The 25,918-nt window shown below is 39.1% G+C and overlaps 2 protein-coding genes across 10 annotated transcripts in view; one reads left to right on the top strand and one right to left on the bottom strand.

Moving 5' to 3' along the window:
• IFT74 (intraflagellar transport 74) overlaps window positions 1–20,899 on the bottom strand; it is a 104,380-nt gene extending 83,481 nt beyond the window's left edge. For 5 of the 6 annotated variants that reach the window (XM_040238050.1, XM_040238035.1, XM_040238025.1 and 2 more), the window contains exons 1-8: window positions 20,694–20,899; window positions 15,710–15,848; window positions 14,288–14,423; window positions 8,470–8,518; window positions 6,187–6,285; window positions 5,964–6,024; window positions 3,093–3,152; window positions 1,357–1,418 (exon numbers count right to left, since the gene is read on the bottom strand). In XM_040238050.1, the coding sequence (XP_040093984.1) occupies window positions 1,357–1,418; window positions 3,093–3,152; window positions 5,964–6,024; window positions 6,187–6,285; window positions 8,470–8,518; window positions 14,288–14,423; window positions 15,710–15,829 (587 nt within the window). In that variant the 5' untranslated portion in view covers window positions 15,830–15,848; window positions 20,694–20,899. The remainder of the gene's footprint in view (window positions 1–1,356; window positions 1,419–3,092; window positions 3,153–5,963; window positions 6,025–6,186; window positions 6,286–8,469; window positions 8,519–14,287; window positions 14,424–15,709; window positions 15,849–20,693) is intronic. The other variant, XM_040238057.1, reaches the window with a different exon arrangement.
• A 2,347-nt stretch (window positions 20,900–23,246) lies between these two features.
• Window positions 23,247–25,918, top strand: part of PLAA (phospholipase A2 activating protein) — a 38,085-nt gene continuing 35,413 nt past the window's right edge. For 2 of the 4 annotated variants that reach the window (XM_040238108.1, XM_040238116.1), the window contains exon 1: window positions 23,414–23,735. In XM_040238108.1, coding sequence (XP_040094042.1) covers window positions 23,587–23,735 — 149 coding nt within the window. In that variant the 5' untranslated portion in view covers window positions 23,414–23,586. Of the gene's footprint in view, window positions 23,736–25,918 lie in introns of all 4 variants that reach the window. The other 2 variants (XM_040238098.1, XM_040238088.1) reach the window with 2 other exon arrangements.

The following is a 25,918-nucleotide window of genomic DNA, read 5'->3' on the forward strand; positions in this document are numbered from 1 at the left end:
GTTAAGTTTATGGAACAAAATGTGTACAGTGTTTGTACAAAATAGCTCATCTTCTGTTTGCACTGCTTTAGACAATAATTAAAGTCAAAAAGTCAATAAAGAATAATTACGTTAACTACTGATAATGTCTGAATATTTGTGTCCCTCCAAGATTCATATGTTGAACCAAAGGTAATGGTGTAAAGGTTGGGAGGTGATTAGTCATGAGGGTAGAGTCCTCATGAATGGGATTAGTAAGTGCCCCTTATAAGAGATCCCAAAGAGGTTCCTAGCTCTGTCTACCATGTGATGGTATCACAAGAAGGTATGAACCAGAAAGAGGGCCTTCACCGTAACAGGACTATACTGCTGCCTTGATCTTGGACATCCCAGCCTTCAGAACCCTGAGCAATACATTCCTGTTGTTTATAAGTTACCAAGTCTATGATACTTTGTTACAGTGGCCCAAATGGACTAAGGTCTCTATATTACGTCCACTTACCTTTGTAAAGGCATTACTGTCACTGCCACATTTACCTTATCATCAAAGTCAAAGTTACTTGGCAGCTTCCCAGGTGGCTCAGTAGTAAAGAATCTGCCTGCCAATGCAGGAGACCTGGGTTCAACCCCTGATTTGCGAAGATCCCACATGCCACAGAGCAAATAAGCCCATGCACCACAACTACTGAGCCTGTGCTCTAGAACCCAAAGCAACAATTACTGAGCCCCAGTGCAGCAGCTATTGAAGCCTGCATGCCACAGAGCCTGTGCTCCCCAGTAAGAGCAGCCACCACATGAGAGGCAGCCAGAGAGCAGCCCCCGTTTGCTGCAACTGGACAAAAGTTCACACAGCAACAAAGACTCAGTACAGCCAAAAATAGATAAAATTATTGAAAAAAAAAAAACAGATTTAAAACCAACAGTTACCCGGTATTTGTTCTTTAACCAGGTTATATATATAAAGATGCACATACAACCTACATCTAGAAAGTAGATTACTAATATAACAATTAATTATTTTTAGTAAGTGAATAATAATATAAATAGCCCATGGAATAATAAAGTGCATTTCATTAGATTGGGGCTTAAATCTCATAATTTGAATTAACTAAGAAGTTCAAGTTAAAATTGCAAATGGCAGAGATGTTCTTATCCACCTTAGATTTAAAACTCAGAGAGGCAGAAAATTTATCTAAATGAAGACAACAGATACATTAACAATGCAGTCTGTATTGCAAATATTCAACTTTTTAAAATTAGAAAATGCAACAGGGAAAAACAATGAACAAAACTATAAAGAAATAAATGATTCGGAAGTTAAACTACCTATACAGGTCACTTATAAATCTGTTTGATTGCTAAATGGATTGTACTCACGCTTGTCTTTCGGTGAATATAATATCCATACTTTGTGTTTCTCGATCATTTTGAGCTTTAAGCTGAAAAAAGAGTTAACTGAAAAGTTACTGATAAAAAAGTACCATTAAGCCAAACTATCTCTTTAAAGCTCATTCTGATTATGAATCAATTAGAGATTATAAAAATAATCCTAATGCCACAGGCAAAGTTTAAAAAAATGCATATACTTTACTTAACAAACCACTACCAACATCAAATACAAAGAAACACTCTTTTTCACAGGCATTATAATCTCACACCAAAAATATTCATTGTTTACTGACCTGTTAAGTAATCTAATGTAAATTTTACTTATGTAAACAGAATTTCAAGATATTAAGTGTTCAATAGTTGATTAGTAATATGTCAAATCTAGACCCAATGCAAGTTTTCTTAAATCATTCAGGATTTTACCTGAGTACTCCTATTTGACTCAACCTGCACATAGTCAGTCTAGACTTTGGACCTAAAGCGTCTGTCTACGACGCAGGAGACCTGGGTTCAAGCCCTGGGTTGGGAAGATCCCCTGGAGAAGGAAATGGCAATCCCATTGCCTGGAAAATCCCATGGACAGAGGAGCCTGGTAGGCTACAGTCTATGGGGTGGCAAAGAGTCAGACATGACTGAGCGACTTCACTTTCACTTTCTTTCTCATAACTAAAAGAACACAATGTTTTCACTTTTTATATTTGGCATTAAAAACACACTTTTAAAACTGAGAATTCTCCTGTGTTTTAAAGTTAAGAAGTTAAGAACTTCACTACATTATTATTGCTTTTGTGCTTATTCGCTCAGTTGTGTCCAACTCTGCGATCCCATGGACTGTAGCTCACCAGGCTACTCTGTCCATGGGGACTCACCAGGGAAGAATACTGGAGTGGCTTGCCATGCCCTCCTCCAGGGGATCTTCCCAACCCAGGGATCAAACCCAGGTCTCCCACATCGCCGGCGGGTTCTTTACCAGCTGAGCTACCAAGGAAGCCCCCAAATTTAGAAGAGTCATTTTATAAATCCTATGCTTTATAGTCTTTGTATAAATAAATAATAAGCTATATAAATTTTATTTATTTTCTTCCAAATATTTATAATCAATTAAGCTGCTGCTGCTGCTAAGTCACTTCAGTCATGTCCGACTCTGTGTGACCCCATGGACTGCAGCCTACCAGGCTCCTCCGCCCATGGGATTTTCCAGGCAAGAGTACTGGAGTTGGTTGCTATTGCCTTCTCCGATCAATTAAGCTAGCTATTATCATTTTATTACTTTCTACCAAATACTTGTTAAGAACACTGAATACAATTTCTCACTAATCAAAAGTACTGTTATGTCTGGCATCATATGGCAATTATTCATCTTCTCCTTTTCTAATACAACTCTTCACTGAGTACTCAGCTCCATGTGCACAAACATTAAACCAGAAGTATTGCAAACTAATTTATACACAAGGATATATGGATGGGACTCCCTAACTAATACTGAATGAGAGACCAGTTCTAACACAGCCTTGTAGAAAGACACTAAAGCATCCACTTGAAAGAATCAACCAACAGGAAGAAATTTTAAAAGAGCAACTAAGGGAACTCAAATATAACAGTAGTCTTTAGGATCAGAGTAATACCTATCTTCATGATACATAAGGGTTTATCAAGTTACTTCCAGATATAAATGCTTTATTTTAGAGAGGCTATGTAGATCAACTGCTTATAAATTTTCTTACCATGTTGTAATCATTCATTACTTCTTCCATTTCAGTATTGGTATTAAGTTTATCTGCCAACTAAAAACAAAAGTACAAAAAAATATTCTATTAGTCTTCATAAATCCTCTCTATAATCCATAATATAGGTATTTAATCTTACAAATAAGTAGTTATTTAAGTATTACTACTTCCAAGACAAAACAAATATTGAGCTACTTAAATAAGCATATTCTCTGCATTAGGGCAATCAACAAACTACATTTTCAGGAAGGAAAAGTAAGCAGTAAAGAACTATTCTTCCTGCAGATAGTACCTCAAACAGCTTTGCCTTCTCTGAAAAGACGTCTAACCTTATAAAGAAGGATGTTGAGAAGACAAAATTTGGGGGAAGATCTTTCTCCTTTTTTTCCCCAGGGGGAAGAAATGTTAATGGATTTACAAATTTACACCACTGAAAATGTAAAATGATTTAATCTTTTAAAAATTATTAAAAAATTAAATTGAAAAAAAAACCTACAGGGCAAGGCACAAACAGAATACTTCAAACAGAAGCCTACTTCAAAAAGTCAGGCAAAAAAAAAGTTAGGCAGTGACAGCAACAGCAAACGTATTTACCTTGTGCCAAACCTTGTTCTGAGCCTATTATATGTATTGTTTCACTTAATTATTACAAGTACACTATGAAGTAGATATTATTTTCCATATTTTGCAGATACAAAAATTCAGCAAGTTGTTAAAGCAGAATTTGAACAGGAAGGCTACTAAAAGCAAACTATCTGGATGTAATTGACTCTAAGAGACTAAACTTTCCTAATGTAATATATATTTCTATATATAACATTTTCAACTGTGATATGGATAACAAGTGCTCGTTATTGTTATGTTCAGTTGTGTCTGACTCTTTGTTAACGCCATGGACTGCAGAATACCAGGATTCCCTGGCATTTACCATCTCCCACAGTTTGCTCCAACTCAGGTAATATTGAGTCGGTGATGCCATGCAACCATCTCATCCTGTCATCCCTTTCTCCTCCTGCCTTCAATCTATCCAAGCATCAGGGTCTTTTCCACTGAGTCAGTCTTCACATCAGGTGGCCCAAGTGTTGGAGCTTCAGCTTTAGCATCAGTCCTTCCAATGAATATTCAGAGTTCATTTCCTTTAGAATTGACTGGTTTCATCTCCTTGCAGTCCAAGGGACTCTCAAGAGTCTTCTCCAACACCGCAGTTCAAATGCATCAGTTCTTCAGTGCTCCACCTTCTTTATGGTCGAACTCTCACATCCATACAAGACTACTGGAAAAACTACCACTTTGACTACAAGGACCTTTGCTGGCAAGGTTATGTCTCTGCTTTTTAATACACTGTCTAGGTTGGTCATAGCTTTTCTTCCAAGGAGCAGGTGTCTTTTAATTTCATGGCTGTAGTCACCATCTCCAGTGATTTGGGAGTCCCAAAAAATAAAGTCTGTCACTATTTCCATTGTTCCTCCATCTATTTGCCATGAAGTGATGGGACCAGATGCCATGACCTTAGCTTCTTGGATAATAATGCTGCTGCTGCTGCTGCTAAGTCGCTTCAGTTGTGTCCGACTCTGTGCGACCCCAGAGATGGCAGCCCACCAGGCTCCCCAGTCCCTGGGATTCTCCAGGCAAGAACACTGGAGTGGGTTGCCATTTCCTTCTCCAATGCGTGAAAGTGAAAAGTGAAAGTGAAGTCGCTCAGTCGTGTCCAACTCTTAGCGACCCCAGGGACTGCAGCCTACCAGGCTCCTCTACCCATGGGATTTTCCAGGCAAGAGTACTGGAGTGGGGTGCCATTGCCTTCTCCAAGATAACTGGCTAACTAAGTGCTTTCTCTGTATTAGAGAAAAACCTACAAACAGCAGATTTTACACATTATTAATATTTTTATATCAAGTAACTTGCATAATTTATTCTCATATAACTAAAAATCCCTTTCTCTGTCTTTTATATTTTATAAAAAATTATTTTTCTCATATTTAGAAGATCATTTACTAAAAAAGTTGCACAGAATATGGATTATAGTGTGAAAATATACTATTAATATAATCAGAAATTCTGTTTATGAGTACAATATAATAATATCAAGTAGGTATATTATAATGTACCTAATCATTATGGTGGAATATTTCTTACTTTGTATATCACTATTTTTAAATTGGAAAAGTGAGATACAAGTTTACAGTAAGTACAGAGACCACTGCTGCCTAAAGTACCCACAGAGTAGGAAGAAAGAAAATTCTGAAACATTAGAAATTTTCATGGGGCCAAGATTACTCCAAAGATTGAGCCAGTAATCAACACTGCAAACAAGATCATTTCTTTTGGAAATCCACACTAGGAAGCTTCTTCTGGAAGTCCACATTAGGAAGCAAAACTGTGATTATATTAGATGCCCTATTGTGACAGAAGACAAAGCACTGTATTTTGAATGAAATGGAAGGATAAAGGCAAGTTTGGTACTAAGTAACTAAATTTTTAAAACGTCATGATGACAACACTCTGTAGAAAGATAAAAGTATTTTTAAAGCAGTGACATTGCTAGTACTCAATACATTTTATCTACTCTAAAAAATATTTTTAAATTGTTAGGGGAAAAAAGTATCCATGTTCTGTATTTTTAAGTGTTTTTCTTTTAAAGGCTGGAAGAATACCTATTAATCTATAAAGCCAAAATATTTCTTGGGAGGGAAAGTAGAAAGAAAGCAAATATATACTTTAATCTCTACACTTGGTATGGTTTCAATCTTTCTATGTATGTATTCATGCATTATTTGGTATTTAACATTAAAATGTTATAGCATTTTCTAAAGTGGTAAAAAGCAATGAAAATATTCAAAAGAAATTCTCTCAGAAAAGACCAAATACCATGTTGTAGTCTGCTAGTTGTCCTTGAAACTCTTTTATTTCAACAGCTAAAGTCTCAGCTCTGTAAATATAAAATACATTCATAAATACATAAATAGGCAGATGAACATTATGAATATTATGTTTAACTACAAATTTAGTACTAAAATTCTGAAACATATTACATCAAATGTTACTCATAATAAAAGTATACCTTGCATATTTTAACTGCAAAATTACTCACCTCTTTTCATATGACAAATACACTGAATTCTCTTGATTGTACATTTCTATTTCTTTCTGAAGTTTATTGATTTCTGTTGTGAGTTCACTTATTTTACTTCTAATGGAAAGAAATAAAGACATCAGTAATGCTTCCAATCCAGAAAACAGTCTCTCTAGTTAAACAAAATAAACTTTTCATAAATGTGTAACAACAATATAAGTGGTTTTGTGAAATTTCACTGAAAAAAGAAAAACAATTTAAGCAGCTTATTTTATTAAGGTGGTATACTCCAACTGAGAAATTGATAAAAGTTCTCTATTCATTAAAAAAGATGAAACAGTATTAGAATGAAAACCTGGAAAAATTGGTACAATCGGTACAATCTATAGACAGAAGTAAGTATCTAACTGTCACTCTCATAGTTCTTGCTACCCTCTAGAATACAGTTTTTCAAGAGCAGCACTATGGACATTTTAGGTCTTTGAATAATACTTAAAACAATCTTTCTGTGCACTGTAACATGCTTAACCGTCTCTATGGTATGGATGCCAATGACACATCACCCAAATCCAGTTATGACAACAAAAAAATGAGTCTAAAAATTGCCAAATATTCCTGGAGGGGGCAAAATCACTGCCAGTTGAGAACCATTGTTCTTCACTCAATTAACGTAAGTAGGTAATTGTAATTATTAGTACAGAAACACAAATCTTGGAGAAGAGAGGCAATGTGATGGTGAGAAATAGCTTTATCACCTTTCCTTCTTTTGATTAAAAAGTGACTAGATATCAAAACTGATGGCCTCACTCTCATTCTTACTGATGTCAGCTTTTTTTTTTTTTTTAGAATTTAACTGTCTCTAGATTTTATTTTTCTTACTTTATAATGACATTTAATCCACTGGCATTTTATTTATTTATTTTAACCATTTATCATTTATTTATTATCATTTTCTTTTTACTTTACAATATTGTATTGGTTTTGCCATATATCAACATGAATCCGCTATGGGTGTACACGTGTTCCCCATCCTGAACCCCCCTCCCACCACCCTCCCTGTACCATCCCTTTGGGTCATCCCAGTGCACCAGCCCCAAGCATCCTGTATCCTGCATCGAACCTGGACTGGCGATTCATTTCTTATATGATATTAACATGTTTCAATGCCATTCTCCCAAATCATCCCACCCTCTTCCTCTCCCAGAGTCCAAAAGATTGTTCTATACATCTGTGTCTCTTTTGCTCTCTCGCATACAGGTTATCGTTACCATCTTTCTAAATTCCATATATATGCCTTAGTATACTATATTGGTGTTTTTCTTTCTGGCTTACTTCACTCTGTATAATAGGGTCCAGTTTTATCCACCTCATTAGAACTGATTCAAATGTATTCTTTTTAATGGTTGATGTCAGCTTTGAGGATAGATGGGAGAAAACCTTTCCTTCTCTTACTAACTTCTAGGAGTTTGAGGATCAAAAAGATTCAAGTAACTGAACAGCAAAAGAATTAAGAAGGACTAAAAGAAAGAAAACAGAGATTTCAGGATACAACAGAAGGATGCATTAAATAGAATGCAAGTAAGAGGGAAAGAAGACACAGAGGATGAACCAACCAGAAAATAAAGTAAAATGGAAAAATGGAGATAGGCTAGTAGGGCATCTGAGCAGAGAAAAAGGTAGGTGGAGAAAGAGAAAAGAGTTGTTAATTTAGAGCTGCACACTTAAGAGATACATAACAAACTTATGAATTAAATAAAATTAGGTCACAGTTATAGCAACTGACTAAATATATACTTATGTAAAACTCTGCAGTTAATTATTATAAATAAGTATATATATTTTATGGAGAAGGAAATGGCAACCCACTCCAGTATTCTCTCCAGGAGAATCCCATGGACAGAGGAGCCTGGTGGGCTACATACAGTCCAAGGGGTCGCAGAGTCGGACACAACTAAAGCAATTTAGCAGGCATGCATATACATTTTATCATTCATACACATATCTATGAATAATATATTTCAGAATACTTAGTGAAAGAAGCATAAAGTATTCTTCTCCTTAGTTGAAAAACAGTGAACTGGAAATATATAGCTCACATACATTCTAATACATAAAATTTAAAATCTCAGCCTAACTATACCACCACCATTTGTGATGACATATATTTAGAGCCAAATTAACCATAAATTATGTCAGAATACAAAATAATCTTAAGAATTAACAGATATCTAATTATCTCAGTAAGTACTCTAGTTAAAACTTCATGATCATTCATAGGAAAAAAAAAAGTATATAACATACCGAAGAAGTCCAAGATAGTAAGATTTGTCTAAAATTTGCCTCTGGGGACCTAAAAAAAATTTTTAGATATTAGTGTTCAGTTTGAAAATCCCACCACATTACCAAATCCAAAGCGCAATCAGAATTACACTCAACAATTCTCTAACAGCTCTTACAAACGTCCCAGTAAATCTACAAATCTGAAAGAAGCAATGAAACAGAAAAGAGAACAAATATCGTAGCATCATGACATAATAGAAGCCTGAATTAAGATCACAAAGATGGGACTAGATGTTGGGCTGTTAAGAGAGTGGATTCAAAACAACCAAGAAAAACACTGGACTCTACTGGTTTTAGGGTGACTGAATGGAAATGAGGACTAATGGGGTCTAGAATAGGACTAACCAAGAGAACGTTTTGCAACAATGGGAATATTCTATAGCAGCATTGTCCAATAAGTAGCTGCATGGGAATACTGACCAATTGAAACATGGCTGGTGCTATGTGAAAAGAAGAGAAGCGAACAGCAAAGGAGAAATGGAAAGTTATACCCATTTGAATGCAGAGTTCCAAAGAATAGTAAGGGGAGATAAGAAAGCCTTCCTCAGGGATCAATGCAAAGAAATAGAGGAAAAATAATAGAATGGGAAAGACTAGAGATCTCTTCAAGAAAATGAGAGATACCAAGGGAACATTTCACGCAAAGATGGGCTCAATAAGGGACAGAAACGGTATCAACCTAACAGAACCAGAAGATATTAAGAAGAGGAGGCAAGAATACACAGAACTGTACAAGAAAGATCTTCAGGACCCACATAATCACAAAGGTGTGATCACTCACACTCAACTAGAGCAGGACATCCTGGAATGTGAAGTCAGGTGGGCCTTAAGAAGCATCACTATGAATAAAGCTAGTGGAGAAGATGGAATTCCAGTTGAGTTATTTCAAATTCTAAAAGATGATGCTGTGAAAGTGCTGTACTCAATATGTCAGCAAATTTGGAAAACTCAGCAGTGGCCACAGGATTGGAAAAGGACAGTTTTCATTCCAATTCCAAAGAAAGGTAATGCCAAAGAATGCTCAAACTATCGCACAATTGTACTCATCTCACATGCTAGTAAAGTAATGCTCAAAATTCTCCATGCCAGGCTTCAGCAATATATGAACCATGAACTTCCAGATGTTCAAGATGGTTTTAGAACGCAGGGGAACCAGAGATCAAATTGCCAACATCCTCTAGATCATGGAAAAAGCAAAAGAGTTCCAGAAAAACATCTATTTCTGCTTTATTGACTATGCCAAAGCCTTTGACTGTATGGATCACAATAAACTGTGGAAAATTCTGAAAGAGATGGGAATACCAGACCACCTGACCTGCCTCTTAAGAAATCTGTATACAGGTCAGGAACCAACAGTTAGAACTGGACATGGAACAACAGACTGGTTCCAAATCAGGAAAAGGAGTATGTCAAGGCTGTATATTGTCACCCTGATTATTTAACTTATATGCAGAGTACATCATGAGAAATGCTGGGCTGGAGGAAGCACAAGCTGGAATCAAGATTGCCGGGAGAAATATCAATAACCTCCGATATGCAGATGACAGCACCCTTATGGCAGAAAGTGAAGAAGAACTAAAAAGCCTCTTGATGAAAGTGAAAGAAGAGAGTGAAAAAGTTGGCTTAAAACTCAATATTCAGAAAACCAAGATCATGGCATCTGGTCCCATCACTTCAGGGCAAATAGATGGGGAAACAGTGGAAACAGTGGCTGACTTTATTTTTCTGGGCTCCAAAATCACTATGGATGGTGATTTCAGCCATGAAATTAAAAGATGCTTATTCCTCGGAAGGAAAGTTATGACCAACCTAGACAGCATATTAAAAAGCAGAGACATTACTTTGTCAGCAAAGGTCCATCTAGTGAAAGCTATGATTTTTCCAGTAGTCTTGTATGGATGTGAGAGTTGGACTATAAAGAAAGCTGAGTGCCGAAGAATTAATGCTTTTGTGCTGTGGTGTTGGAGAAGACTCTTGAGAGTCCCTTGGACTGCAGGGAGATCCAACCAGTCCATCCTAAAGGAGATCAGTCCTGGGTGTTCATTGGAGGGACTGATATTGAAGCTGAAACTCCAATACTTTGGCCACCTGATGCAGAGAGCTGACTCATTTAAAAAAGACCCTGATGCTGGGAAAGATTGAGGGCAGGAGGAGAAAGGGACGATAGAGGATGAAATGGTTGGATGGCATCACTGACACAATGGACATGGGTTTGGGTGAACTCCGGGAGCTGGTGATGGACAGGGAGGCCTGGTGTGCTGCGGTTCATGGGTCGCAAAGAGTCGGAGACAACTAAGCAACTGAACTGGTAAAATACTTTTAACTAATTTTAATTAATTTAAATAATCACAAATATTTGTAAAAACACAAATAATTTATATCACTAATACAAACAGCTGTTGGCTATCACAAGGGACAATGTAGGTTTAGACTATAAACTTCTCAATGTAGGCAAGAGATTATGATTTTATATAATTTTTCAGAGACTTTTTAGGAACACAATCTTACATTTCAGTAGGACTAAAAAAGCATCCATAGGTTAAATGTCCCAAATCTTGAGAGAGGTGAAGTGCCCTGCATGGCATGAGAGAAAAGCCTAGGAAGTATTGACTGAAATCCATGCTGAGAAGAGGGAGAGAATGTCTCATTAGAATGGGAAATGAGGCACTGGAACAGGTAACAGCAAAAGTCACAGCAGATAGGGGTACATGCTGGTAACAGAACTTTCCACATAAAGTTTTGAACTATATTTGTAGAAAATGACTATTTTCTTAAATAATACTTAAATTATTAAAGAATACTTAATATTCAAGCATTAAATATTAAATAATATTGGTTATTTAAATAATACTGGTTCTTATTAAATAAGAATCTTATTTAATCTTAAATAATTAATATTTAATTATTAAATAATTAATAATACTGGTTCTGTTTTAAAGGACAAATTAATACAGTAATAAAATTTGATGAGTTCTCTTAGAATTGCACCCTTAAGGTTTCTGCATTAAGGTTTTTAAATAAGAAATAGTAAACACATAAACGATTCTGTGAATACAGTTTTAAAGACTAAACAACTACAAAATTTTGAGTCATTTTCCTCCACAGCATTGATAATTATTAAGCAAGCATTTCTAAACAACTGATTCTTTTTCATCCTTTGGTAACCCTGCATGGCACATGGGATCTTATTCAACCAGGGATCAAATCTGTGGCCCCTGCATCAGAAGTACAGAGTCTTAACTACTGAACCACCAGGGAAGTCCCATAACCAACTGGTTTTCAATATTTAGTGAAATAAGTTGTATCATAAGGAAGAAAATTAAGTTTGCTGAAAGGTAGGATATATTATATTATAGAAGTCAGTATATCATCTTATAATTAATTTTGTACTAGTATGTTCATCCCTGATAAGTCATTTGCACATATACAGAAAATTTAAAAACTCAATATGAAACAGCTCCCTATGTTTTGATTTATATACATATAGGGATTTCTTTGGAAGGAATGATGCTAAAGCTGAAACTCCAGTACTTTGGCCACCTCATGCGAAGAGTTGACTCATTGGAAAAGACTCTGATGCTGGGAGGGATTGGGGGCAGGAGGAGAAGGGGACGACCGAGGATGAGATGGCTGGATGGCATCATGGACTCGATGGATGCAAGTCTGAGTGAACTCCGGGAGTTGGTGATGGACAGGGAGGCCTGGCGTGCTGCGATTCATGGGGTCGCAAAGAGTCGGACATGACTGAGCGACTGAACTGAACTGAACTGATATTATAGACCAACTTTTTGAATCAAAACATATAGTGTTATTATTATTATGCATTAAACACATAGAGACATAAGGAGAGATGTAGTATAAATCTATATGTTAGCCTCACTTCCTTAAGCATTATAATGGAATAATAATTATTACCAAAAGTAAACTGGAAAATTCTGAAAGAGATGGGAATACCAGACCACCTAACCTGCCTCTTGAGAAATCTGTATGAAGGCCAGGAAGCAACAGTTAGAACTGGACATGGAACAACAGACTGGTTCCAAATAGGAAAAGGAGTACATCAAGGCTGTATATTGTCACCCTGCTTATTTAACTTACATGCAGAGTACATCATGAGAAACGCTGGACTGGAAGAAGCACAAGCTGGAATCAAGATTGCTGGGAGAAATATCAATAACCTCAGATATGCAGATGACACCACCCTTATGGCAGAAAGTGAAGAGGAAGTCAAAAGCCTCTTGATGCAAGTGAAAGAGGAGAGCAAAAAAGTTGGCTTAAAGCTCAACATTCAGAAAACGAAGATCATGGCATCCGGTCCCATCACTTCATGGGAAATAGATGGGGAAACAGTGGAAACAGTGTCAGACTTTATTTTTTTGGGCTGCAAAATCACTGCAGATGGTGACTGCAGTCATGAAATTAAAAGATGCTTACTCCTTGGAAGAAAAGTAATGACCAACCTAGATAGTATATTCAAAAGCAGAGACATTACTTTGCCGACTAAGGTCTGTCTAGTCAAGGCTATGGTTTTTCCTGTGGTCATGTATGGATGTGAGAGTTGGACTGTGAAGAAGGCTGAGCGCCGCATAATTGATGCTTTTGAACTGTGGTGTTGGAGAAGACTCTTGAGAATCTCCTGGACTGCAAGGAGATCCAACCAGTCAATTCTGAAGGAGATCAATCCTGGGATTTCTTTGGAAGGAATGATGCTAAAGCTGAAACTCCAGTACTTTGGCCACCTCATGTGAAGAGTTGACTCGTTGGAAAAGACTCTGATGCTGGGAGGGATTGGGGGCAGGAGGAGAAGGGGACGACCGAGGATGAGATGGCTGGATGGCATCACGGACTCGATGGACGTGAGTCTGAGTGAACTCCGGGCGATGGTGATGGACAGGGAGGCCTGGCATGCTGCGATTCATGAGGTCGCAAAGAGTCGGACACGACTGAGCGACTGAACTGAACTGAACACTTTATGGACTCACTTCTCATAAATACACAAATACCTACCATTGTCATTTGATATGGAAACCAAAAAAAAACTATTTAAGAATATTTCTATATAGTACTAGAAATCTAATTTTCATTTCTGAGTTTTCCTTCAAATTATTTCAAATTTCTTCAAAGAAATTATAGCAAAGTTCACCAACAAGGACCTACTTACTCTATAGCACAGAAAACTATACTCAGTATTTTATAATAATCAAAAGGGAAAATAATTTGAAAAGAAATATATACATTATATGTATATATAACTGAATCACTGTTCTGTACACCTGAAACTAACATAATACTGAAAATAAACTATACTTCAATTTTAAAAAGTTATTGCAAAGTTCACCAGAAAAATGATTAAAATAGCTCATACATGTATATAACTCCCTAGTTCACAATGAATTCTCACATTCATTCTCTTATTTGACCCTTAAAATTTTTGAATCAAGGAGTAAGAACTGAATAAAATAGCCTCTTTCACTGTATAATTCTGATATAGCAATACACTGTAATAGCTGCCAGGTGGTGCTAGTGGTAAAGAACCCGTCTGCCAACATGTGATGTAAGAAATGATGGTCCCATCTCTAACATCTAGGGTCAGGAAGATCCCCTGGAGAACGAAAGGGCAAGCCACTCCAGTATTCTTGCCTGGAAAATCCCATGGACAGAAGAACCTGGCAGGCTACAGTCCATGTGGTTGCAGAGTCAGACATGACTGAAGTGACACAGCACTAATACACTGTAATACTTCTTATACAAAATATGCTCATCTTCTTAAAATAGATACCTTTCATACCAGTTTTCATTCCACTCAAACCTTGCTGTGTTACAGGACGATCAGCAACTTTGATTTGAGAAGACAGAACTCCTCCTGTCCCTATGGGACCACCACGAGAGCCTGGTCTTGCTGTTCCAGGTGGCATCTAAATGACAAGATTCAGTTTCAATAAAACAGAGAAAGACTGTGCCTCTAATATTAACACTATAAAAAGAATATTAAAAATGAAACTAAGATTCTATGTAATATGTAAAGTTTTCCTTACATTTTAAAATGTTTGAAAGTGAATAAAATTAACATCTAAAATTAATGACAAGTAATATTTTTCTTTAAAATGTAAAATTCTATGTGTTAGACATATTTATACCACTTCCAATCTGTAAAGAAACAAAATGTCCACATATTTGTCCTTATTTACAACAGGACTAATGGTGAAGCTAAAGCTCCAATATTTTGGTCATCTGATGTGAAAGACCAACTAATTGAAAAGTGTCTGATGCTGGCTAAGAGTGAGGGCAGAGGGAGAAGAGAACATCAGAAGATGAGGTGGCTGAATGGCATCACCAATCAATGGACATGAACCTGAGCAAACTTTGGGAGATGGTGAGTTTATACAATATACTTGTCTACCATTTTTTGCTAATACATTTAAATTCCATTTTTTAATATAAAATTTTGAAAATATCTAGGATTCTGTGTCAGGGAAGAATTTGGTTTATTAAAACAAATGGTTTACCAATTATTCAGCAGTACTGAATACTCCATGCTTTCCTACTAATTTGAAATGCAACCTTCATCACTAATTAAATTCTTACTTGCCTAATTTCATTTCTGGTCTATTCCATTTCACTTGGTTTTGGCACCAATACGCTATGCCCCTAAATTGTTGTAGCTTTAAAATAAATTTCAATATTAGTATGAGTACGCATCATCTCTTAACATTAGTCTTTTAAACATTCTCCCACAATGATACAGTCATGTCCAACTCTTTACAATTCCATGGACTATACAGTCTATGGAATTCTCCAGGCCAGAATACTGGAGTGGGTAGTCTTTCCCTTCTCCAGGGGATCTTCCCAACCCAGGGGTTGAACTGAGGTCTCCCAAATAGCAGGTGGGTTCTTTACCAGCTGATCCACCAGAGAATCCCAAGAATACCGGAGCAGGTAGCCTATCCCTTCTCCAGCAGATCTTCCCAACCCAGGAATCGAACCAGGGTCTTCTGCATTGCATGCAGATTCTTTACCAACTGAGCTACTAGGGAAGCTCTTTATACTTCTAGATGTTTAAAAAAAAACACACACACACACATATAATAGTAATCTTATAGCATAAAGAAAAACAAAGAAGAATCTCTATTTATTATAGACAGACTTTTCAAATTCTACGAGGATATACACATAATAATTCAACAATTTGTCTTAAACTTACACCAGTTGCCACTCGAATATTTCCTGATGGGGGTCGTATTCCAGAAGGAGGCCTTCCTGTCAATCCAATCCCACCTCGAGAAACAGGGCGAACTGCTGAAGGTTTGTGATTACTGGCCATTATTTGCTCAGTTTAACCACTGCTTGGAAACAAGAATAATTTAATTCTCCTTTGATACCTTCTATAGCAAGACAGGAGTGAACCACATACCCTTTCAAACATTTAATCCACAGCGACTTTTCTTGCAAATTGCTAGTGTAGGTACCACTATGTACAAGGTTAAGCCTGCTTTAATTTTGTTCAGGTTTGACATAACTGTTCCACTCAGAACCATGGAATCATTTATTATAACATGCCCTCCTCATTTCCCTACTGTCTTATCAAAACGCAAGTCCCTCTACTTACCTTTCTCTCCTGGGCTCTCATTCATACTTTAGTTTTCTCTCTCCTTGCAAAACCAGTATCTTTCTTCTCTGACTATTTTTATCTGTGCTTTCTGGTCTATAGTAAATTCCCTTATATTCTCAACCCTGTTATAAATACCTCCTTGTACTCATCAACTTAACAGGATCCTATCTTCCGAAAAAACTTTTGGTAGTGAAGGCTGTCTTAGCTTCTTGTCCAAAGCAAAGAATGTATATATATGGCACTCTCCTTGCTCCACAATGTAATTGACAAACATCATTCTTCAAAGTTTAAAAAAAGTAATAACAACAGGATTGTCTTCCATTGAGGACCAAATAATGCAACTACATTGCCTTGGATCTTTCCTGGTTGCTTTTATATAGGAGCCACCTAATCTCCCCCCCATATTTACAAAAGTCTTGTGTATCTTGTTCAGTCTCTCCATTCTAGTACCACCAACAACCTGGATGATTTCCATATGGATACTGGATTCAATATGTAACATTCTAGCTTCACAGTTCCATGACCCAAATCTCAGCAACCATTTTAATTCTAATTCCTGGCCATGGCCAGAGCTGGAGCTTATCATCATCTGGAATTGCTTCATCTCAAATATCTTAATGAAATACTTTATTCTCTGGCCTTAATTTCCTCTCCTTCTACCTTTTTCTCACCTTTATTCTCACAAAAGACCCTGATGCTGGGAAAGATTGAGGGCAGGAAGAGAAGGGGATGACAGAGGATGAGATGGTTGGATGGCATCACCGACTCAATGGACATGGGTTTGGGTAGACTCCGGCAGTTGGTAATGGACAGGGAGGCCTGGCGTGCTGTGGTTCATGGGGTCACAAAGAGTCGGACATGACTGAGTGACTGAACTAAACACCTCCCCTTAAACTATTGCCTTTACTCATTCTCTCCTAATTTATCAGCCCCCTCCTGTACTCAGCAGAATAAAATATCATCTAAAATTGACTATTTAAAATAGCATTTTAAAATTATGGTCATAATCTATTAGTATCTTATAAAAACAACTTGGAGGGTTATGACCAATATGGGTTAAATATGAAATAGAACAGGTGATATAAGAGGTTTCACTGCACATAGGAAGGGTACTGTTTCATTAAATTTTTGTTTCAGTTTTATTTGTGTAATTTGACACATATGTGTATACGGGTCTATAATGTAAGATAAATGTCCTATTATGGGTAATGTTCAAAAGAGTTTTAAAGATTCTGAACTAGAGAGAGAATATGGAGGAAAAGAGTACCCAAGACTCTGGCCTGAGGAATATACATATATACAGGTTGCACAGAAGAGGGAAAGCTTGTATAAGAGACAGAAAACAAAGACTCAGAAAGCTAACAGAAAAGCCAGGAGTGTGTGTCAGAGATGCCAAGAGAAGGCAAGAATGGTCAGCCGTGGATTTTTTCTTCTGGGAATTCAGTAAGATGAACACTGAAATGTCCACTGAAATCCCCACTGAAGAAGCCATTAGTGACCATGATGGTCATTTAAGAATTCCTTTCCTTCTCAACATTAAATTACGGTTTCATGAGCACCATCAACTAATTTGCATCCTTGAACACTCCTTCAACCCATTTCACAAATCAGAAACTATTCTCTACATTCAATCTGGACTGCTGAACACTGCTGATGGAAAACTCATAGCTGTATAGACTGGAGAACTGCAAAGTCATAGTCACCAAGTTTAGATGGATCTTCATATCTCTGAAATTATTTTATTTATCCTTGATAAGCTATTCTGTCCTTGATGATTCCAATTCTTAACAACTTTTCTACTCCTGTCTCTCTCAGCAGATGACTTTTTCATAATTAAGAAAATTAAGATGTGAAATCCATCATATTTGGAGCAAATCAACTTACCTATATCAATGCTGCCTTCCACTCTCAAAAGCTATGACTTCTCTCATTCAAGATCATTCTCTATTCTGATTTATCCTCTTTATCCCACACCTCTGGGACATTAGCTTCCCTCTCCTTGCCAAACTCCTTCTCCCTAACCCCTGCCCCAAGCTCCTTCGGAGCATTATCCAGCTCCTGAGAAGGGGACAACAGAGGAAGAGATGGTTGGATGGCATCACCGACTCGATGGACTTAAGTTTGGGCAAGCTCCAAGAGGTGGTGATGGACAGGGAAACCTGGCATGCTGCAGTCCATGGGATCGCAAAAGTCGGACAGGACTGAGCAACTGAACTGATTGACTGACTGTGTCTTTAAACTTTCTCCTTTCTTTGAGTCTGGTGTCATGTTCCATTCTTTCCTAACCCTAAAAACTAATTTCTTGATTCTGAAACCAGCGTTATTTCTGTCCTATATATTCTTTTTCTACAGAGGCAAATTCTAAAATATTGCAACCATCTCCGTGATACTCCCCTCTTCTGTTTCTCCTCTTTCAGTCTCCTACATCTTATTCTACTTGCCCCTAATGTAGCATTTCTCAAGATATGAACCAGTCTATTTTTCCTCTCTACCCTCTCATTGATCCACCTCATCTATACTCAGGGTTTGAACAATTAATAAGCTGATGACTCACAATACTGAGTTTCCAGTCCTGACTCCTCACACTCCCTCTGAGGTGTTTATATTCAAACAATTACTTGCCATTTTCACTTCAATATAGTATCAACATTTCAAAATAAATGAAAATGTAAACTCACTGTCATCTCTCCCAAATTTACTCTTCCTCCTGGTGTACCTCCTATTCACACAAGCCAGAAATTTAGTCCTGATTTCTCCCTCCCCCTAATTTCCCACAGCTAATCACATAATCCTACTTTTATTTCTAAATGGTTAAAATATAACTTCCTCTCCATTGCTATTGTACTGTTCAGAGCCTCATGAACTCAAGTGGATTATTATATTGGCCTCCAGACTTGTCCCTTGCGTAACATACATCTTGCCTGTTATTCTCCCTAGGAATCCATCAACCACCAGTTCATACCCACCCTAACCTTCTTCTATCTGAATTTACAGGGCTGTCTGAACTGCTACTATGCATCTGTACACATATCTATCCCAGGACCTATCACATCAATCTGCTTAAATACTTTTCCACCTTGAAGGCAAGAGCTGGATCTTATTCATCTTTATATCCCCAGCATTAATTTCAGTGCCCGGCAAAACCTTTGTTTTCTTTTGTACCTTCTGAATTTCCTCCCACATGAAGGCATTGCCAGCTACAAAAACCAGCTACAAACATTTACTAAATTATGAAAAAGAAAACAAATCACTTCTTGAACCAAAATGGCTTCTCAGTTTCTATAGCCCCTGCCCAGTACTTCTCTGGGTTTCCTCAGCATTATTCGTGATCAGTCCTGGAAATGTTTCTCTCCTCTCCGTAATATTTTGTTTTCATATAACTCTAGGCTGATGACTCATAAATCAGTATCTCCAGTTCTGTCCTTAAAACTGGACACCACTTCTGAGTTTTCAACTATTTGGGGGAAGGTGGATTTCTGTTCAGATTTACCATTATTACTTTATATTTAATATATTCACAGCAGACTTAGAATCTTCCCATTCCAACCAGCTCCGTGATTCTATTTTCTAGCCATTCTGAACTCTTCGGACAAAGTAACAGAATGATTACTATTATTTCAAATGGAAAAGTAAGTTTTATAAAACGACTCTTTCAAAGGCAGACAAGGTCTATAGTCCAAACAGTTCCTCCCAGGGACTCCCCTGGCAGTCCAGTGGTTAACTCTCTGTGCTTCCACTACAGGGGGCACCAGTTCCATCCCTGCTGTTGGAACTAACGCAATGCCAAGGGGAAAAAAATCGGTTTCCTCTCAGAGAAAGTTAAGACAATACACCTTCCTTTATTCAGCAAAAATAGTTGGGGTTATTCTAGCTTTCCTGAAAACTTTAAGAAAATGCACAATACATAGAATTCCACCTGATTTTCTTTGCCACTGCTTTATTACAGAAGGGAAAAAAAGTCTGGTCAACATTTGATCAGTTCCACGGGGTAAAATACAAGGGAGGAGCACTAGTAACAAGCATGTCACTAACTTCGGGGTTAGTCTTTCAAATATTTGCATAATTTAAGGGGTTATTCACACAACCAGAGATGTAGCTGTACACCCTCAGGGCGTGTTTTCTTACTGTAGTATGGCGAGAGCTCCAGCCTGCAGTCTTTGTGACGATTTCAGATACTGAAATACCTGGCTCCTAATTATTATTACAATCATTATCCTCCCCAAACAAACCATTTTAATATATTTGAAGAAGCGGAAAGTTGCTAAGTCCCTTCTGCTATGACCAACAGACAGACAGCTATTAATATTACTTCGAGTAAAACTCAGCCCACAGTTAATTTTCTGAGGCGCTCGGGTCGTTTTCCCTCTGGTCCCCTGGCAGGTTTGCTTAGGAGACTGTGTGAGAAAATCTCTTCTCATGTTCTGCAGGACTAAAAATGGGCCTTCCTTAGCCCGGCGTCGGGCTGGAGGAGAACTCCTAAGAGCCGGGTTTATTTTCTTTGAAGTGCATCAGCATCGCCCAAGCTAAGATACCAGTAAGGGAGGCACGGACAAAGTTGGGACCGGGGATTTCTCACCTCAGCCGGCGCCGAGGGGTGCGAAAGGAGCGCGGTCGCACCACCCAGGGGCACTCGAACTTCTTGCGAGCCCTCCACCACCGCGTAGTCCACCGGTCGGGCCCGTGAACCCGCTCCCTAACTGGAAAAGCCGCGCTCACCTGCGTGCAGCTTTCCTAGGCCCTCAAAGCCTAATCACTGGTAGCCGCGAGCCTTTTCGTCGCTCGGCAACAGGGGGCGGGGTGCCTCCATCTGATTGGTCAGTCCTCGGCCTCAGCTCAGTGAAGCGAGAGTGAAATGTTCTCGCGATATTTGACGACTAACTTTGGTTTTCTCGGTACCTCGGAGCTTTTTCTGGAAGAGACAGGAAACGGTGTTTTGGCTAGGAATGAATATTTTATTTGGAAACTGGTTTTCTTTATAATCAGAATAGTCTCTCTGATCGTGTACCTGAGGTGAACTCACTCCAGCGAGTTTTATTATATCGCTGTGTACGTCACTTGTACTACGTCAAACTTTTTAGAGAATTATTTCAAGTTATTCCGTGGTAGGCAGCATTCGTGGTACAGTCTTTTTACTTCTAATTAGCGGTAGTTTCCTTTTCATTAGAAGGAAGGAACACAACGCATACGATACAGGATTAAGTCTCGATGCGATTCTGGAAGCATGTGTTCTCACTTCATTGAAGGCTTTATACCTTTAGGCTTCCTTTCAGAGTGAGTCTGTGAAGAGGACTGAATTTACAGCGAATTGGCTTAAGATAATTATTTTAATATCAATTTTTTTTTTTAATTAAAAAGACTCAGTTCAGTTCGGTTCAGTCGCTCAGTCGTGTCCGACTCTTTGCGACCCCATGAATCACAGCACGCCAGGCCTCCCTGTCCATCACCAACTCCCGGAGTTCACTCAGACTCATGTCCATCGAGTCAGTGATGCCATCCAGCCATCTCATCCTTTTCCTTTTTCCAGTTTTCCTACAGTCAGCTTAAGTGTGATGGGAGCTCTAATTTTATATATATGTGTGTGTGTGTACAGATATATATATATAAACTTAATTTTCACATTGTTTCCATCTTGCATACATTCTTTATGTCCAGGTTTACTGCCTTCAAGTAGGTTAAAATCAGTGCAATACAAAATGAAATAATGTTCTGTGACTGAGTTCTCAAAGTTTGTAAAATATTTTCGTGTAATTACTCCACTTGAGATCAATATATTTGTAGTGGTCATTTGTTGTCTTTAGGGTCACTGTAGTGAAGGGAAGTCGGAGAAGGCAATGGCACCCCACTCCAGAACTCTTGCCTGGAAAATCCCATGGACGGAGGAGCCTGGTAGGCTGCAGTCCATGGGGTCGTGAAGAGTCGGACACGACTGGGCGACTTCACCTTCACTTTTCACTTTCATGCATCGGAGAAGGAAATGGCAACCCACTCCAGTGTTCTTGCCTGGAGAATCCCAGGGACGGGGGAGCCTGGTGGGCTGCCGTCGGACAGAGTCGGACACGGCTGAAGCGACTTAGCAGCAGTAAACGGAAGTAGAATTTGCCATCCCAAAGTATGCCACATTGGTAAAAGGCTTGTTTTGAGTGGAAGGCAATTGAAAAGATGTAGATACAAGAAAAGCTCTCCATTCCTCTATTAGCGTAAAAGCAGAACATAAATTTTCAAGGTCTCCCCTCCTTGCCTCTTAAACAGGAAGGACAAAAGTTAATCATTGGAGACCTTTAACAGCCTAGAGACTGCACCAGAGGAATCTACTCAAAAAAATTACGTAATTAGCCTTTACTGTTAGTTTCCCATCTAATTGTCTTCCCATAATGCTGCCTCTAAAGACTTAGTCCTTTTATCACTTGTGTAGAAACTTATTGTTCCTTTAAGATGCTGTATAAGCCCAAACTAGTCACCAAGCTATTCATCTCTAAATTTCTCTTTGTATATATAATACATGTAATAACAGCAACAGCAACAACAACAACAAAAAAAAACCGTTTTTCTCTTCTTAATCTTTTACTACAGAGCCCCAGCAGAAACGCTAGAAAGAAAAACCTTCAACTTCGAACGACCAACCATTTCATATGGTCTCATAGAGAAGCTACTGACATGCTTTTTCCGTCAGTGTTTTCAGACATAAGGGAGACCCAACGTCTGCCATTTGTGTAGAGCTGTGACAGTTCGAGAGAAAATCTTAAAAACAAAACTTTCTCTAAAGTACCAAGAACCCGGTTTAGTATTCACAGAATTTAAGGCAAGTGATTGTTTACAATTTAGTACCAAGCTCTCTCGTCTTAGATTAAAAAAAAAAAAAAACCTCAGGAGACTAAGCAGAGTTTGGGGAAATTGGTGTAAGATTGCTCCCAAAACAACACGTGAAGCGAACTCAATTAGCCAGGCGGACCAAGATTTAAAACTCAAATCAGCCCGGCGGACCAAGATTTAAAATACCCGGATTTGGCGCTCCTGCGACTCACGCCCCGCTGACGCCTGGCATTGTGGGATTTGTAGTTCGGGACACATCCGGTATCAAAATAAAAAGCTCTGCCAGGGCTCGGAGAGGACTCGGGCTCGGCAAGGAACCAGATTTGGGCCCCCAGACGGAGAGGCCGGCGGTGGTATCTCTTCCTTAGCTGCCGGTCCAAGTGACCGTCGTCTCCGCATCGGCCTCAGCAGTCAGGACGCACACACTCTGCGTCATGGCGGGCTGAGGCCGATGATGAATTCCGGTGTGCATGTTAGGGTTGCTGTGTCACTCGGCCCGCTCGGCGCGCCCCTTCCCTGCCGCCCTTCCGCACCGGCCCTTGGGTTCTTCCGGGCCCGGCGTCCCTCACCTGCAGGCACTCTCCAGCCGCCCGCCCGGCATCGCCGACTGACCGATCTCGCGCGGTGCCCCGGCCCCGGGCGCCGGACCCACCAGGGCCATGGCGAGCGGCTCCTGCAAGTACCGGCTAAGCTGCTCGCTCTCGGGCCATGAGCTGGACGTGAGGGGCCTGGTATGCTGCCTCTATCCACCGGGGGCTTTTGTGTCCGTGTCCCGAGATCGCACCACCCGCCTCTGGGTCCCAGACAGGTGAGCGCCCCGAGTCCCGTTAGCCCCCAGTTGCTGCAAGCTTCCTGCGGAGTCCTGGAAGAGAGTGCCCCTTCCCTGCCCTCTTCCCTCTCTTCCTGGCCTTCCTTGCGATCCGCGCTCCCTCCCAGTTCTGAGATAACTGGCATTCTGGGTATGCCGTGTAAGAAACCTGTGAGATTTATGTGGAGAGAGTGCTGGTTAGGGGAACAGAGACCTACTTTGTTGTCTAACTTGACCACTAAAAAACTGAGTGACCTTGGACGAACCTTTTATTTTTTGTGGCTTCAGTTTGTGAATGAGGATTTTCCCGTGTTTTCGATTTGAAAAAGTTTTGATGCCAGGTGCAACCTCATTAATGTAGTGTGAAAGCATCTGGTATGTGATTGCAGTAAATCCTCTTTACTAAGAATTTGCTCTGTAGTCTTCCCTCTATTTGAGAAGTAAGGTTCTCAAAAATTGCATTGCAGGAAGTTGCCTTGGCTCCTTTCCACGTTATTCAACTCAGAGTTTCTTAGTCCGAGTTAGGTGATGGACTTGAGTGGAGGGGAGGAAACTCAACTGTTTTATGGATGTGGGGAGAGGGTGCTTTCTTGAGAGAGAGCCCATTGCCTTCAAAAGATTTTCAAGAGATTAATCAAATTCAAGGATTTAGCCCTGACTTAGCTGTTTATAACAGGAAATGCTTCAACAGTAAGTGGACCGTGAACTTCCAGATGTTCAAGCCGGATTTAGAAAAGGCAGAGAAACCAGAGATCAAATGGCCAACATCCACTGGATCATTGAAAAAGCAAGAGAGTTCCAGGAAAAAATCGACTTCTGTTTTATTGACTATGCCAAAGCCTTTGACTGTGTGGATCACAACAAACTGTGGAAAATTATTCCAGAGATGGAAATACCAGCCCACCTGACCTGCCTCCTGAAAAATCTGTGTGCAGGTCAGGAAGCAATAGTTAGAACTGGACATGGAACAACAGACTGGTTCCAAATTGGGAAAGGAGTATGTCAAGGCTGTATATTGTCACCCTGTTTATTTAACTTATATGCAGAGTACATCATGAGAAACGCTGGGCTGGAAGAAGCACAAGCTGGAATCAAGATTGCCAGGAGAAGTATCAATAACCTCCGATATTCAGATGACACCACCCTTATGGCAGAAAGTGAAGAAGAACTGAAGAGCCTCTTGATGAAAGTGAAAGAGGAGAGTGAAAAAGTTGGCTTAAAGCTCAACATTCAGAAAACTAAGATCATGGCATCTGGTCCCATCACTTCAGGGCAAATAGATGGAGAAACAATGGAATCAGTGAGAGACTTTATTTTGGGGGGCTCCAAGACCACTGCAGATGGTGGCTGCAGCCATGAAATTAAAAGACGCTTACTCCTTGGAAGGAAAGTTATGACCAACCTAGATAGCATATTTAAAAGCAGAGACATTACTTTGCCAACAAAGGTCTGTCTAGTCAAAGCTGTGGTTTTTCCAGTAGTCATGTATATATGTGAGAGTATTGGACTATAAAGAAAGCTGAATGCTGAAGAATTGCTGCTTTTGAGATGTGGTGTTGGAGAAGGATCTTGAAAGTCCCTTGAACTGCAAGGAGATCCTACCAGTCCATCCTAAAAGAAATCAGTCCTGAATATTCATTGGAAGGACAGATGTTGATGCTGAAACTCCAATACTTTGGCCACCTTATGCGAAGAACTGACTCATTTGGAAAGACCCTGATACTGGGAAAGATGGAAGATGGGAGGGGAAGTGTATGACAGAGGATGAGATGGTTGGATGGCGTCACCGACTGAATGGACATGAGTTTGAGTAGGCTTCAGGAGTTGGTGATGGACAAGGAAGCCTGGTGTGCTGTGGTCCATGGGGTCTCAAAGAGTCGAACACGACTGAGTGAACTGAATTGAACAGGAAATTTAAGACCTAGAAGGCAGATTTCTTTTTAGAAAGGGAAAAATTGAGGTGAGTTAGTTTATGTAGTAATTCTCTCATCAGAAATTTCACTCAGTGGAACCATACATTTTCTTCCATAAATTCAGATGATCAATATTTATTGAGAGCCTCCTTTTTGTGATCCTGAAGAAGAATAAAAAGACAAGTTTCCTATGTTTATGGATCTTAGCTACAGTCTGGGAGGGAAGATGGATGAAGAAGACACCAAATAAATAATTACATTTTGGCATGT

The sequence above is a fragment of the Oryx dammah genome, unplaced genomic scaffold (genome assembly GCF_014754425.2).
Source record: "Oryx dammah isolate SB20612 unplaced genomic scaffold, SCBI_Odam_1.1 HiC_scaffold_1, whole genome shotgun sequence".
NCBI lineage: Eukaryota > Metazoa > Chordata > Mammalia > Artiodactyla > Bovidae > Oryx > Oryx dammah.